Here is a 13,222-nt window from a genome sequence, read left to right on the forward strand (position 1 = left end):
ACACAGCAACACACACCCACACAGATATTGGAGGGCTACTTCTGGGTGATCCCCTGCATCCCACTAATGAGACCATCACCAGTGCCCTCTCTTAGAGAAAGGAATTTCCTGTGAGTTCCCTTCAAATTTGGACTAGGGGCCAGAGCCCCTACTGTCATCATAAGCATTCTGAGCAGGAAGAGCCAGAAGTGTCGAATAGCCCACGCTTCATTTTACTGATGGGAAGGGGGCCCAGGCAGGGAGCTGACTTGCCCAAGACCACGGGGCACCTCCTGGTACTTAGTGCTGGCTTTTGTTCTACACCCTCCGTGGGCTCCCTGGTGCCTCCAAGCACTAAATGGGGGAAAGAAAAGCCTACGAAAAGGAGGCAGGCACTTGCCTGGTGACCCACAGGGCACTGATGCTTTTAGGAGTCTAGGGTGGAGGCTACAGGGAACTCTGACCAGAGGATTCTCTTCTGCCTGGCTGGCTGTGCACAGTTGTCTTGAATCTTCTTGGAGGCCTGTGGACACTTTCTGCTCCTCTCTATTCTTACATGTTCTGATTGGGTGTGGGTACCACTCACTTCCCTGTGGGGCTGGGCCTGCAGCCCTAGAGCAGTAATATGCAGTGATCTTTATGATCTTTTCACCCAAGCTCCCCACCCAGGGCGAGAATGCCTTTACCAGCACCCTCCACCCCAGTGATGCTGGAGCACTGCTGGGGCTGGAAACTCACCACTACCCAGACAAAGGAACAATACATGGGCCCAGATCATTCCCCTCAGTGTGAGTGCCCTGTGCTGGTAGAGTCACAGGGATGCTGAAGCCTATAGCTATACTCTGCTTACTTCTTAAACACCAGCTATATGTCAACACCACGGCCTCACTTTCTTTTTTGTAATACAGTCCTCTGGAAAAATAAAATAAAATAAAATGAAGTCAGTAACTGTGGACCTGGTGCTGGGTCTCACTGCCTGCATGTCAATCTATCCCATTAATCATCATGTACAATTTTCCGAAGAGCTATTTTGAGAAACATTGGAAAATGGCTTTCACAGAGCTATGTATACCTTATTTATACTCCAGAAATGGTCGCTCTGTGTAGCAGCAGATGGGTTTTTCCCCCTAATTTTCTTTTCATCTCTTAGTGAAAGTTAAGTAGGAAGGAAGCCCTCTCCCTAATCATGGGCACACACTTAATACTTAAATCACCCGCAGTCCACCCTGGAGTCAGGGTCATGGGTGGGTGGTTGAGAGAAAAGGCTGTGGGTTTCTTGTAAGGCACTGTTCCCGAGACCCCAAGGGAACAAATACAGTAGACATGCTGGCTGCTTAGAGGCTGGTTTCTGCAGCCTGGCAAGAAGCAGGGCCCCTGGAGGTGGGGTGTGGAATAGAATGTGGGTGCCCTGGCTTGCTTTTCTCAACCTGTGTGGGCATCTCAAGGTCCACGAAGCATATGCCAAGAGCATCCCATTGATGTCCCGAGGAGCCAAGGGAAGACCAACCACCCTGGCCCTGCCCAAGTGCTTTATCTTTGGCCTACAGGAAGCAGCAAGTCTGCCCTGCACAGTTGCCATGGCAACCACAGTGCTGCAGCTCCAAAGGGCAAGGGGAGCAGAAGGGAGGTGGAGAAGGCATGTGGTGATTTTTCTGGAAAATCCCATCTGTTTCTTTTCCCCACAAATCCAAGCTGGGGGGAAAATAGGCATCTGGGGTCTAGAGAGAGAAGAGAGAGAAGATTTCAAAATGCTCCAAGAGCAGCTTTCCTGACTAGATGTGCTTCCCCTCCTGTTGGTGGAGGCAAGTCACTGACACAGACAAAGGTTTGGGCGGGTTATGGTGGAGGCATCCAAGTGGGAGCCTATGTGCAGGATTCAGGGTAGGTCCTAGGACCCCAGGCCTGGGTGGAACAGTCCTAGGAGGACTCCTATCAGCCACAGCAGGATTTCTTTTTGGCAGAGCGGTCAACCTGTATGGTGTCCTCTCTTGCTGTATCTTCTTGTTTCTTGAGGATCCTGGGAGAGGGGAAGGTATAGTGTCAGTAGAGAAGAGTTGCTAGGCCATTGGGTTATATATAGGCCATCTGGATGATAAGGAGGGAACCCAACATCACCAGAGCATCAGAGTTTTCAAAGTCTCCCCCTGGGAAGTGCAGGTACATAACCATAATTTGTAAAGACAAAGTTTAACCAATATGGATCCTTCATGACACCTCCTCAAAGAAGCCTCCCCAGATTTTCCAGGTGATGTAAGTGCCCCTGATAGCATTTTGACCATTCCTCTGTAAAAACCCCATCACCCCATGTCATAATGCACTGCTTCCTTCGTTGGGTCCCTGAGGTGAGAAAGCTGTTTGAAGGCAGAGACTATATACTTTGCCTCTGTGTCTCTGTAGCCTATCGTAGTACCTGGCACACAGTAGAGACTCAAAGAAGATACTTTTTGGTTATTAACTCTATAGAAGGTCTGTCCCATGTTGCCACAGTTGCAGATTAAATGTAGGAGGTGAAGAATTAAAAATAGTGGTAAGTATCTTATCCCTGCTTTATACTCTCAATATGCTTTCACCTTAAGCATCCCTTTTGATTTTACAACAGTCTGAGTAGGCAGGGAGGGTATGATTGATGTTCCTATGCTGGGGGCAAATCTCAGAGAGGTAGACTTACTTTACCCCAGAATCAGTGGCAGAAAAAAGCCTAGAACTTTCCTCATGGTCTTCCATAACTCCACAGTCTCTCCAATGCGTAGAAAATGTTATTCTGGGTTCTTAATTAATCAAATGAAAATATTTACAAAATTCCCCAGAATGAGCACTGGACCCAAAATGGGCACTATTAAGTATTTGTTGGATGGATGGATGGATGGATGGATGCATTGGTGAATTAATGGATACATGTAGGGATGCATAAATGGATGTGTGAATGGGTGAATGGATGGGTGGATAGACTGGAGGAATAGGTGGATAGATGGATAGATGGATGGGTGGATGGATGAATAGGTAGATGGGTGGATAGGTGACTGGGTGTATGGATGGTTAGGTCGGTGGACAGATAGAATGAAATGAATGCCAAGATGGGTAAATGAGTGAATTTCCAAGTATTGAAAATGGGGCCCTGTATGGTTCTTTTTTTTTTTTTTTAATTTTGGTATAGGCGGAGGCTTATGAAACCAGTCTTTTGATGGAACTAACCCTTTGAGAGCTGTCACCTTAGATGCCTCTTGTTCCCCCAAATAGCCCCTCCTCTCCCTGGCTTCTCCTCACCCTCCCCCGTGCCCATATTATAACTGTTCTTGTTCCCTGCCGGCTGCCAGCTAATCCCTGCTAAGATATTAGCCAGTGTTCAGGGACCTATGATAAGACCTTTCCTGGAAGCATTTGCATTTAAAAAGAGGATCCCTGGGAAAAGGGCAGCTTTTAAGACCCAGAAGAAGAAGACTATGGGGGGGGGGGGCAAGAGGCAAGGGGGCTTTCTTTTTTGTCCCTATTGTGTTTCAGAGGGCTGTCCCTGAATCCCATACAAAGCCCTAGGCCTCTAACCCCTTTACCCAGAAGGCTCGGCAGACAGAGGAATGGCCTCTCAGGGGTGAATGCAGTGCTTCCCACCAGACTCTGTTTGCTGGGATGTGCCTGCTTCCTTACCTGGCTAGATGAAGTAGGGACTCTTTGGTGTTGTGACCAGAATAGGCACTGCATTCATAGAAGATCAGATTGTTCTCCTAGAACCATAAAGCAGAGGGGACAAAAAGAGAGTACTGGGGGAGCTCGAGGGACCCATGGGAGGAGAACACCCCATCTGCATCGGCCCGCCTGCCTCACTTCCTCTCACAGTCCCCTTTAATTCCTCTCCCCATCCCTGCTCTCTTCAAGGTTGATTTCAGTCTCCTCAGGCTCCCTGCCTAATGTAAGTTCTATAAGCATCTCCCAGGTGAGCTATAACAATTGTAAAACACCAAACAGTATGCTGCCTTAGTGCTTCACGCTTTCACAAATTGCTCTGAGGTATGTAGATGCCCATTTCCTCTTCACACCAGCCTGTGGTGCAGGCAGAGGAACAAAGGCCAGGATGCACCACATTCTCCACAATGCACAGGCAGGGAAACCAAGGGCATAGTATAAAGGGCGGGTCAGTTCATTCAGTGACTTATTGAGTTAATGGCAGGCCTCCCAGCAGCTTGTTTTGCCCAGGACACCGGCATTCCGTGAACTTTGGGGCAGATGTCACTGAGGTACACCAGTAGGAATTCTCCTTCACACCAGTTAATTACTATTCCAGCTGCCTAGGCTGTCAGCATTCGTGTCACAGGACAGTTGTCGATCACTTCAGGACGCAGAGGCTGTGCTGCCTGCGTGGTGGGGGCTCTTGACTAAGCCTCATCATTATATCCATTTATCACTCCTGTTAATAGATTTCCTGCTTCCTTAGGACATTGCTATTGGCATGAAACTCTGGAGGCTGATGCCCTGTGGGGATGCAGGCACTGAATGAGGACACTTCTGTGGCTTGAAGATCAGGAGGCTCTAGACACTGGCCCCCAGCTCAGCTTTCCTGGTTCACACCCCAGAGGCCCAGATCCTACCCCTGTCCACATTTGTGCCACAGCCAGACTCTGGGTCAGTCTTTGGAAGAATGAAGACTTCACGGTGGGAGGAGGGAGAGTACATAGGATCTAGAATTGGAAGGCATGATCCACCTTCCAGCTTCAAGTCTTGACTCCACCCCTGAGGACCTGTACGATCACTCGAATTAATCACTTAACTGCTCTGAGCCTCATTTGCTTGTATGTTCGTTTTTAAACTGACCAAAAAAAAAAAAAAAAGAATAAAAAGGGAAAAAAAATGGGATGATAAAAATACAGGCCTGCAGTTCATTAATCAAACTCCTTGGATATAGATGTACTTTGGAATCCAGAGACTCTGAGTTTAACAAAAATAACAGATGTATATACTATATATTACCCTCAGTTGGTCTGGGATAGCACCCTATGATCAAACATATTAATATTTCTTGAAACATAGGAAAATTCATCCAAGTGAGGTAAACAAAAAGACCATAAATGGCTTCATGTCAGTCCTGGTCAGATTTTTCTGCCAGACAAAACACTAGAAACCTTTCTGTTTCAGTATTGTGAGCATTGTGGGTAAGGAACTGCAGACATGTGGCTACCCTCTGACCCTTCGCAGGAACACCTGCCAAACCCTTCCTGCTCCTTTTTTACTTGACTCTTACCATCTGTGCCCATTTTCCTGACCTCTGGGGTCACAAGTCCCTGTTTGTTTATTTATTTATTAGTATTTTTCAATGTTTATTTCTTTATTTTGAGAGAGAGTGAGAAAGCATGCGAGCAGGGGAGGGGCAGAGAGAGAGAGAGGGAGAGAGAGAACTCCAAGCAGGTTTCCCACTGTCAGTGCGGAGCCCAATGTGGGGCTCGAACTCACAACTGTGAGCTCATGACCTGAGCCGGAAACAAGAGTTGGATATTTAACTGACTGAGCCACCCAGGAACCCCTATTATTATTATTATTTTTAGTTTGAGAGAAAGAGAGAGAAAGAGAAGGGGTGGAGGGAGAAAGAGAAAGAACCTCAAGCCAACTCCACGCTTAGCACAGAACCCAATGTGGGGATTGATCCCATGACCTTGGGATAATGACCTGGCTGAAATCAAAAGTCGGATGCTTAACCAACTGAGCCACCCAGGTGTCCCATGAGTGCCTGTTTAGAGCAAGCACACTAAGAGATATGGAATCCTAGGGCTGGAAAGCACCCCCACCTTCTCAGACATACAGGTTCCTGAAAAGCACTCGGAGGCAGTAGAAACAGCCAAGGAGTGCCACTGTTTGTGCCTGATTTCCAACAAGCCTTATTGGCCCCCAGCGTGGGTAAGAGGGCTGATGCTTATTTTAATGGTAAAGTTTTGAGGGCATGCTCTGAGTTTATCTTGGGTTCACCGCTTTTGGACTCAATATTGATCAGAATGGATAAACTCGTGAACACAGCTGTTCAAAGAACAGTCTGCCTTACAGAGAGTGTTTCATCCCTGAAGGTGATCAAGTGGAAACACAGAGGAAGGCATTCAAAGATCAGATAGGGGATTTAAAGAAGTAACCTCCTACTATCTAAGAATCTATCATTCTGAGTTCCAGGGAAAAGTGTTTGGGAAAATTCCCCATACGCTAGTCATTCCTAGCCAGCTCTATCTTACAATGTGTGACTTTCTACAGAAAGTTCCACATGCACGGGCATCCACATGCCATTCCCACAATGCCAGGACACCCATCTTGCCCACTTGCTTCCTTCCCAGGGGGCTTCCAGGGAAGGCTCCCACCAAGGCTCTTGGGCACTTGCCTGACTGTCCTCGGGCTCGTACCCTGTCCAGAGAGATGGAAAGTTTGCTCTTTACCTTGGCAAGCTTCTCTCCAAGGCCTCGGGGAACTTCCCGCTCTTTCTCATTGTCAATTTTATTGCCCAGCAGAAGAACAGGAATGCAGTCTCCCACAGCTTCCTGCAAAACAGATAATCCCCCAACTGAGAGAAGCATCCAGAAGGAAAACCCAGAAGGGCAGGCTTAAAATGCTGGCAGTAAAGATACAATCTGGCTTGCGAATCCCCTGCTGCCACAGCAGGCCAGGCGATAAGAGTCATCCCAAAAGCTGAGAGCCTCAGTTTCTGAGGCTTCTGTGAGGTGTCTGAGGCCTCCCTCCCTCCCCACTCACCCTTGCCATGCAGGCTCCTCAGGTGTGCTGTGGGTAGCAGCATGAGGAGACAGAAGACATTCATGAACTATGTGTCCGTTTCTAGCACTTACGGTATCCCCGAAAACATTCCTAAGTGACCAGACTTCGTCTAAATGAACCAGAACGAACGAAAGGAATTAATGCAATGTGGTTTGGAGCATTTCTAGGGACTGTTTTGATTAGGCGTGGCATCTCCAGGGGCCTCATATTGGGCACATAAGCTCCCTGAGGCGTGGGGCCACAGTGCCTATAAAAGGATTGTTGTGCACCTAACTGGAGGTCACCACGGGGGGCAGTACAGATAGATCACTATTATTGGGTGCTCTAGCAATGACCAAAGGCCCACATGGGGAAGAAGCATGTGGCCACAGAAGCTGCACTTCTTGGGCCAGAAGTAACAGGTTTGTTCAAGGGGTCAACCTTCTTTACTCCTCCAGTGACTGTGGCATATCAGCCAAAGGCCTGCACCCTAGAGTCTCTGCACCCCAGGGCTTCCTCCCTTGTGAAATGCGTGTACCTTTTGTGCTCCTGAGGAGGGCAAGCCAAGGGCCCAGGACACACAGCTATTAAGTGAGTAAATATGGTAATATTCACATTTAAGCAGGCTGTGATTTTTACTTCATGAGATATTTAATTAGGGGCTTTTAATAATAATTTGGTAAACAATAGTTATTCATCACAGAGAAATGTTTTACTAAATAGAGAGGGTTAGGGGATAACACAAGCTAGTAATCACTTACAGTGTTGTCAATGACTCAGCTGCTTTATCTCACCACTTCAAAAAAATGTCCAAAGTACACCCAATAGGTACATGTATTTTAAGTTCGAATGCAATTAAATTTGAAATTAAACCTCAACGGTTCCTTAATCTACACATTCATTTTTATCGCAGTTTGGTAGTGAAAAAAATTCTCATTTCCTAAATGAGAACGTTAAGGCTCAGAGAATCCCAAAGAACATTCAATAACAAAGTCACTGAGTTATGAGGACCCTTTAGTATATGGGTCCACAATTCTCTAATGTTTTTCTCTAAATTCTGATTTCCAGTGAACTCTCTGCTATTTAGTGTCTTATTAACTAGAACTCTCTAAAAGTGGTATTTCTACTTAACCATGGTAAGATGGTAATTAATGTTGATAATGATGAGTCAAAGGCACTACATGATCTTTACAGTGTCTTCTGATCCATCAGAAATAGATTAAATTACGTGCACTGTAGTTGACGTGCTAAGTGGATTGCACCGCATTTCAATTGTTTGCACATGAGAAACCACTAATGGCATGCAGACAATGCTGTGGCTCCCTATTACCAGAGTGCTGGGTAATGGGAATACCCCCATTTTCTGACTCTGTTGTGCCACAGAAACTTGTGTGAAGACTTTCTCACAGAAAAGGGAAAAAAAGAGAAGGAAGCAGGGAAATGGGCCAAAAGGCTTGCTGTTTGGAGCACATGAGAGATATTTGTAGATTTATGTGTGAGGAATGACTAAGGCTTGTGGGATTTCTTGACATGGAAATGCTGAAAATATGAGCATCAGACTTGAAGTCCCAGGCAGAATTCGAACCCGGATTCTGGTATGCTGGAATGGGTGATGGCTTCAGTTGCATCACTTGCAAAGGGGAGAGTGGGTACTGAATGACTAAGCATCAGGTAAGGGATAGTCACAAGCCCAACATTGGAGCTCCATGTACCACAAAGAGCAGGGCTGCCTCTGGGTGGGGAAGGGAAGCAGTCTTCTTTTTTAAAGCAATTCTTGGGTATAAAAATAAAACATCTTAGAAGGAGCCGATAAAAGCCAAGCCCCCAGCTGGAGCTGTGGCTTCTGTTCTTTGCATTGTTCCTCTCTTACACAAATACTCTGGACACCTCACTTCCCCTCTGTGGACCCTGGCCTGCCACTGATAAAGAATCAGGCCTATCTCCAAAGTCAAGGCAAAAACAAGTGAGAACACATGGAAGGCTAGAAGGTGTGCTATTCACCATGGGCAGTCAGCCATCATCACCCTGGCCCAAGACTAGTCTCTGACACAGGGCCATGGGGAGGGCGGGGCTTAGGGTGGGTGTCTCATGGTCCTCTCTGACTTTAACGTCAAGTCTTGAGCTATCTGCCCAAACCTGACACCTTTCACATACCCAACCCGTTGTTCAGCCTGGATACTGCTTTGCACAAAGAGGCTCATCATTACCTATCAGATGAAGCAACACTTCCTTTTAAAAGTCGAAAGCACACCTCCTTTGGCAAACAAGTCTAAGCCCCACCTGATTTCTGTTGAAATTTCTATAGATGCTTGGTAGAACTCCGTAGGCATGGCAGGTCAGAGGGAAGGAATTGAACATACTTAGTTGGGCATACAGTCTCTGTCTGTGTGGGACCTGTCAGAATCACCACTTTTCACAGAGTCTATTCTGTGAGCTATGAGATGGCCCCAAAAAGCTGGTTCCTATCCTCTGACACTGACACAGAAGCCTCTCCATACCTTCAACCATTTTAGTTGCCTTTCTTTGAACTTGAGCTTGTTGGAAGACAGACGTGCTAAAATTCAAAAGATTACCCACCTCTGACTTTAAATAACATGAGCTGTCAGCTTGGAGCAGAGGACTGGCATTCAGCTCAGAACGTGCAGCTGCTGGGTTTGGTTGGTTGGTTGTAGTGTGTGTGTGTGTGTGTGTGTGTGTGTTAATATCCATTTGCTGGGAGGCAAGAAAAAGCACTTAGCCAGGATAGTGCTGCTACTTCTCTGGAGCCAGAACAAAAAATTTCTCAGCACATTAAAGCATGTAGTTATGCTAAGAAAAAAATGACTGCAAAATTATATCTTGGGGGTTTCCATATTTATCCACCCCCTGGACTATGAGTCAAAACAAGATTTATTTGTGTAGTTCGTTTTAAACTGCCAGCACTTCAAGCTCAACTTGGAACAGGGGGAAAAAAATCAAACTGCTATTTTTTGCTCTGTGCTGTACATTGTCACCAATGACCAAGATCACAGAACGAGAATTAGCTGGTGGTCCACAAAGTGAGAGGAGAGTGAGCCTGGCCCCTTTGAGCTAAAGGACTGTTCTGCTTTGGGGCGGAAGTGGGAAGGACTGAAAAAAGAAACGAACACCTATTTTTCAGAAGCAGATTTCAACCATGGGCCATGTGACGCTCTTGTCACATAATGCATAATGCAGCATAATGCAGTGGCAGAGCCCTAGATTCCAGTTCTGGCTGGGCGTCTGGCAAGCTGTGGGTACTTTTGGACAAGTCACTTCCTCTCTCTGGATCGCAGGACTTTTCATCTATAAAACAAGAAGCTGCATTAGATTAATCTCCAAGTTTTGTTTTGTTTTCGGAGACACTGATCGTGTTGGCTTAATGACTTCAGTCATTTTCCACTTCCTTGACTTATAGGCCTAACAACACAGGGCTATCAGAATGACAAAAGATTGAGACAAGAAATTCAACATACCCGGAGTGCAGACATTGGGGACCAACAAACTGGAATTGGACCAACGAACGGCCCGTTCAGGCTTATACCAAATCCCATTTTCCCTATCTGATACAGGCCCCAAAGTCTCCAGATGTCCAGTCTGTTCCAGACTCCAGATGTCCAGTCTGTTCCATGGTCTAACCATGGGACCCTTAGAGCCCAACCAGTTTCTTCTCTAGATTAGACTGGTTGAACCGGTCCCCCCAAGCAGAGACGAGAAGGAGGTAGGGGAGGGTTTGGAATACTGCATTGGCAGGAATGGCTACCTGCTTTGGTTTGCTATCAGGTACATAGGAAATGTAAAATGGCACAATAACGGGCACACTGTTAGGCCCCTTCTGCAGAAGGCCTGCAGGCAAGGTAAAGCTGCCTGGACTTGGGGGGTGAAAACTAGGGTGGGTGGGGTGGGAGAACAGCCATGGGGACAGGGCTCTCCCACCTCATAAAGCAGGGCATGCTTTCATTCTCTTTCAATCTCAAAGGATTTGGGTTCCCTCGGGGCTGGAAGGATCCTCTAGGGTCCTCTCATCTGCGCACACTCCTCCATCCTGGATCCCCCCTCCCTCCCCCAGAGGACCAAAATGCTGTAGCCTGTCAGCATGTGGGGGCCAGGAGAAGCCCTTCAGAGCCTCTGGTCCATTCTGTCATTAGGTGATTGGCCAGTTTCGTGGCCAGGAAGTGCCAAGCTGGGGTGGTGAGAACTTCCTTTTCAGGGAAGTCCATACCTCCCCCAAGCATCTGTTCCCACCCCACACAACCTCTTCCAACAGCGAGTCTTTGCCACGTGTAATCTGTGGCAATTTAAGTCCTCTCTTTTTACACTGCTTTTCAGGTTGCGGGAGGAAGGGGCACTGAGAACAGCTGGCCAGCATTCACTTAATAATAAGGCTTCGGAACCCAAAGCCTGTTATTAAAGCTCCCCCTCCACCCTCCCTTCTCTAGGCGAGGGAGTTGGCAAAGTGCTTGGAGCTCTGTGGAAAAATAAGGTACTCCACAAATATAAAGTTCTTATTATTTTCAGTTCCCTCTGATCAAATTAGGTGTCAGGTTTTAATCTGTCACCTGACACCCCTGATTGCTGGTTGCCAAGGCAGAGTGACTTAGCTTTTCAAGACTCTTGAGAATAATTGCATTCATGATCCCACTGTTCCACACCTTCAACACAGACTCCACCATCTGACACTTGTTCAGATGTTCACACTACGGCCCCCTGCACTTGTTCTCGAAATCCTGGGCCATCAGACTGGGTCCCCACACCGAGTCAGTCCCCCAGAGAGCCTCACGAGTGCAAGACATGTGGATGATGCTCAGCAAATTCTTGTTGAAGAAGCACGGACATCTTTGAAACTGATTTAGAACCTTGCTTCTCAGAGTGTGGTCCCTGGACTGGCAGCATTGGCTTCACCTGAGAACTTGTTAGAAATGCAGAATCTCAGGGGCTACCTAAGATTCTGAACCTGCTGAGTCAAATTCTGTATTTCCACAAGGTCCCCAGGAGATTCCTATGCATATAAGACTTTGAGAAGCACTTCCCAGGTTGGGGGAACCATGGCAGCTGAGAATCAGAATCACCTGGGGGAACTGTTGCTTTTTTTTTTTTCTTTGTATTTCCAGCCTCTGAATCATTCTATTTGGGAGAGAAGGCTTGTGGCATCTGTTTTGCTTGAAAGCACTGACGGTGATCCTGATTATCCAGGTTTGGAATCATCATTTAGAGTTTACCTATACCTTCTGCTAAAATTTTTAAGAGGGAAAACTCAAGCTCTGAACTATACAGAAAAGCCCCATCCACACATAGATAATTCTGAGTTAACTGCATATGGAATTGCCCCTTTGGCGTGGCTTTCTGGGCCTACAGATGCACGAGGGCTTCCCTGGGTGCATGCTGATGCTTTTCAGCCCTACCCCGCTTGGGAACATGCCTGGTTTTCCAGAGAATGATGGAACATTCTGGTGCTTGGCCTGGTTTTCTAGAGAATGATGGAACTTGTTCTTCTACCTGCCATGATGGCCCTCTGATATTCCTTCACCCCACCACCACCGCCAAATTCAGTGTGACATGCCACCTCTCTGGCTAGATCCTGGGCTCTTGGTCTAAAACAAGGGCCTCAGAAACTACACCCCCTGCTGACGGCAGACAGCATGTTTCTATAAGTTTGCTTCTATCCATCACTATTGATCCCAGACTATTTGAACAGCCTCTGCCTGCTTTAGTATATATCAAGATTTAGGGATGTCTGGGTGGCTCAGCCGGTTGAGCATCCGACTCATGATTTTGGCTTAGGTCACAATCTCGCTGTTCGTGGGATCGAGCCCCACATTGGGCTCTGTGCTGACCTCATGGAGTCTGCTTGGGGTTCTCCTCTCTCTCTCTCTCTCTCTCTCTCTCTCTCTGTCCCTCCCCTGCTCATGTTGTCTCTCTCTTTCAAAATAAATAAACATTAAAAAAATTTTTTAAAAGATTTAGATATTAGGAGACAAATTAGGGATTAAATGTCTGTGGCTGGGAAAAGAACGGGTGATGCAAAAGAAGGCATGGCCTCTATTTCTCCATTTGATAATGAGATGGCTATATTAGATCAGTGATTTTCAAAGGGAAATCCTCTTGTCTAACAAAATTGTACCTGGGCCTCCAATGTAGAAAACTGAATGAAGAGTGGCTCTGACCAACATGGGTGGTGAAGGACCCAGAATTGTGACCATGGCCCCTTTTCCTGCACTCCCCAGTTCCTGGGGGACATCATTATCTTCCCAGGGCTCCAAGGAAGAAAGGTTGAGAACCACTGGGTTAGGTAATCCCTAATGTTTCTCCTGGTGCTTAATTTCTGCAAGGAAGATAAATCTGTAGCTGTATCAAAAAAAAAATCATGTCATAAATTCTAAAGTTTTAACAGGAATCACTTCCAGATTACCCATACAATTTATTTCCCTTATTAGCTTGGTGCAGAGCCATTCACTAAATTTCAAAACTTATATTTTTTCTACTGTAAGTTTTTTAAGCCCAATACTTTGAGAAATAATTTGTATGAAGCAAA

The 13,222-nt window shown here is 46.6% G+C and overlaps 1 protein-coding gene across 1 annotated transcript in view; it reads right to left on the bottom strand.

Moving 5' to 3' along the window:
* Positions 1–1,491: 1,491 nt before the first annotated feature.
* The window catches only part of CRACR2A (calcium release activated channel regulator 2A), a 74,226-nt gene continuing 62,495 nt past the window's right edge, over positions 1,492–13,222 (bottom strand). The window contains exons 15-17 of the mRNA XM_043561959.1: positions 6,381–6,482; positions 3,622–3,698; positions 1,492–1,996 (exon numbers count right to left, since the gene is read on the bottom strand). Of these exons, the coding sequence (XP_043417894.1) occupies positions 1,912–1,996; positions 3,622–3,698; positions 6,381–6,482 (264 nt within the window). The 3' untranslated portion in view covers positions 1,492–1,911. The remainder of the gene's footprint in view (positions 1,997–3,621; positions 3,699–6,380; positions 6,483–13,222) is intronic.

The sequence above is a fragment of the Prionailurus bengalensis genome, chromosome B4, assembly GCF_016509475.1.
Source record: "Prionailurus bengalensis isolate Pbe53 chromosome B4, Fcat_Pben_1.1_paternal_pri, whole genome shotgun sequence".
Lineage (NCBI taxonomy): Eukaryota > Metazoa > Chordata > Mammalia > Carnivora > Felidae > Prionailurus > Prionailurus bengalensis.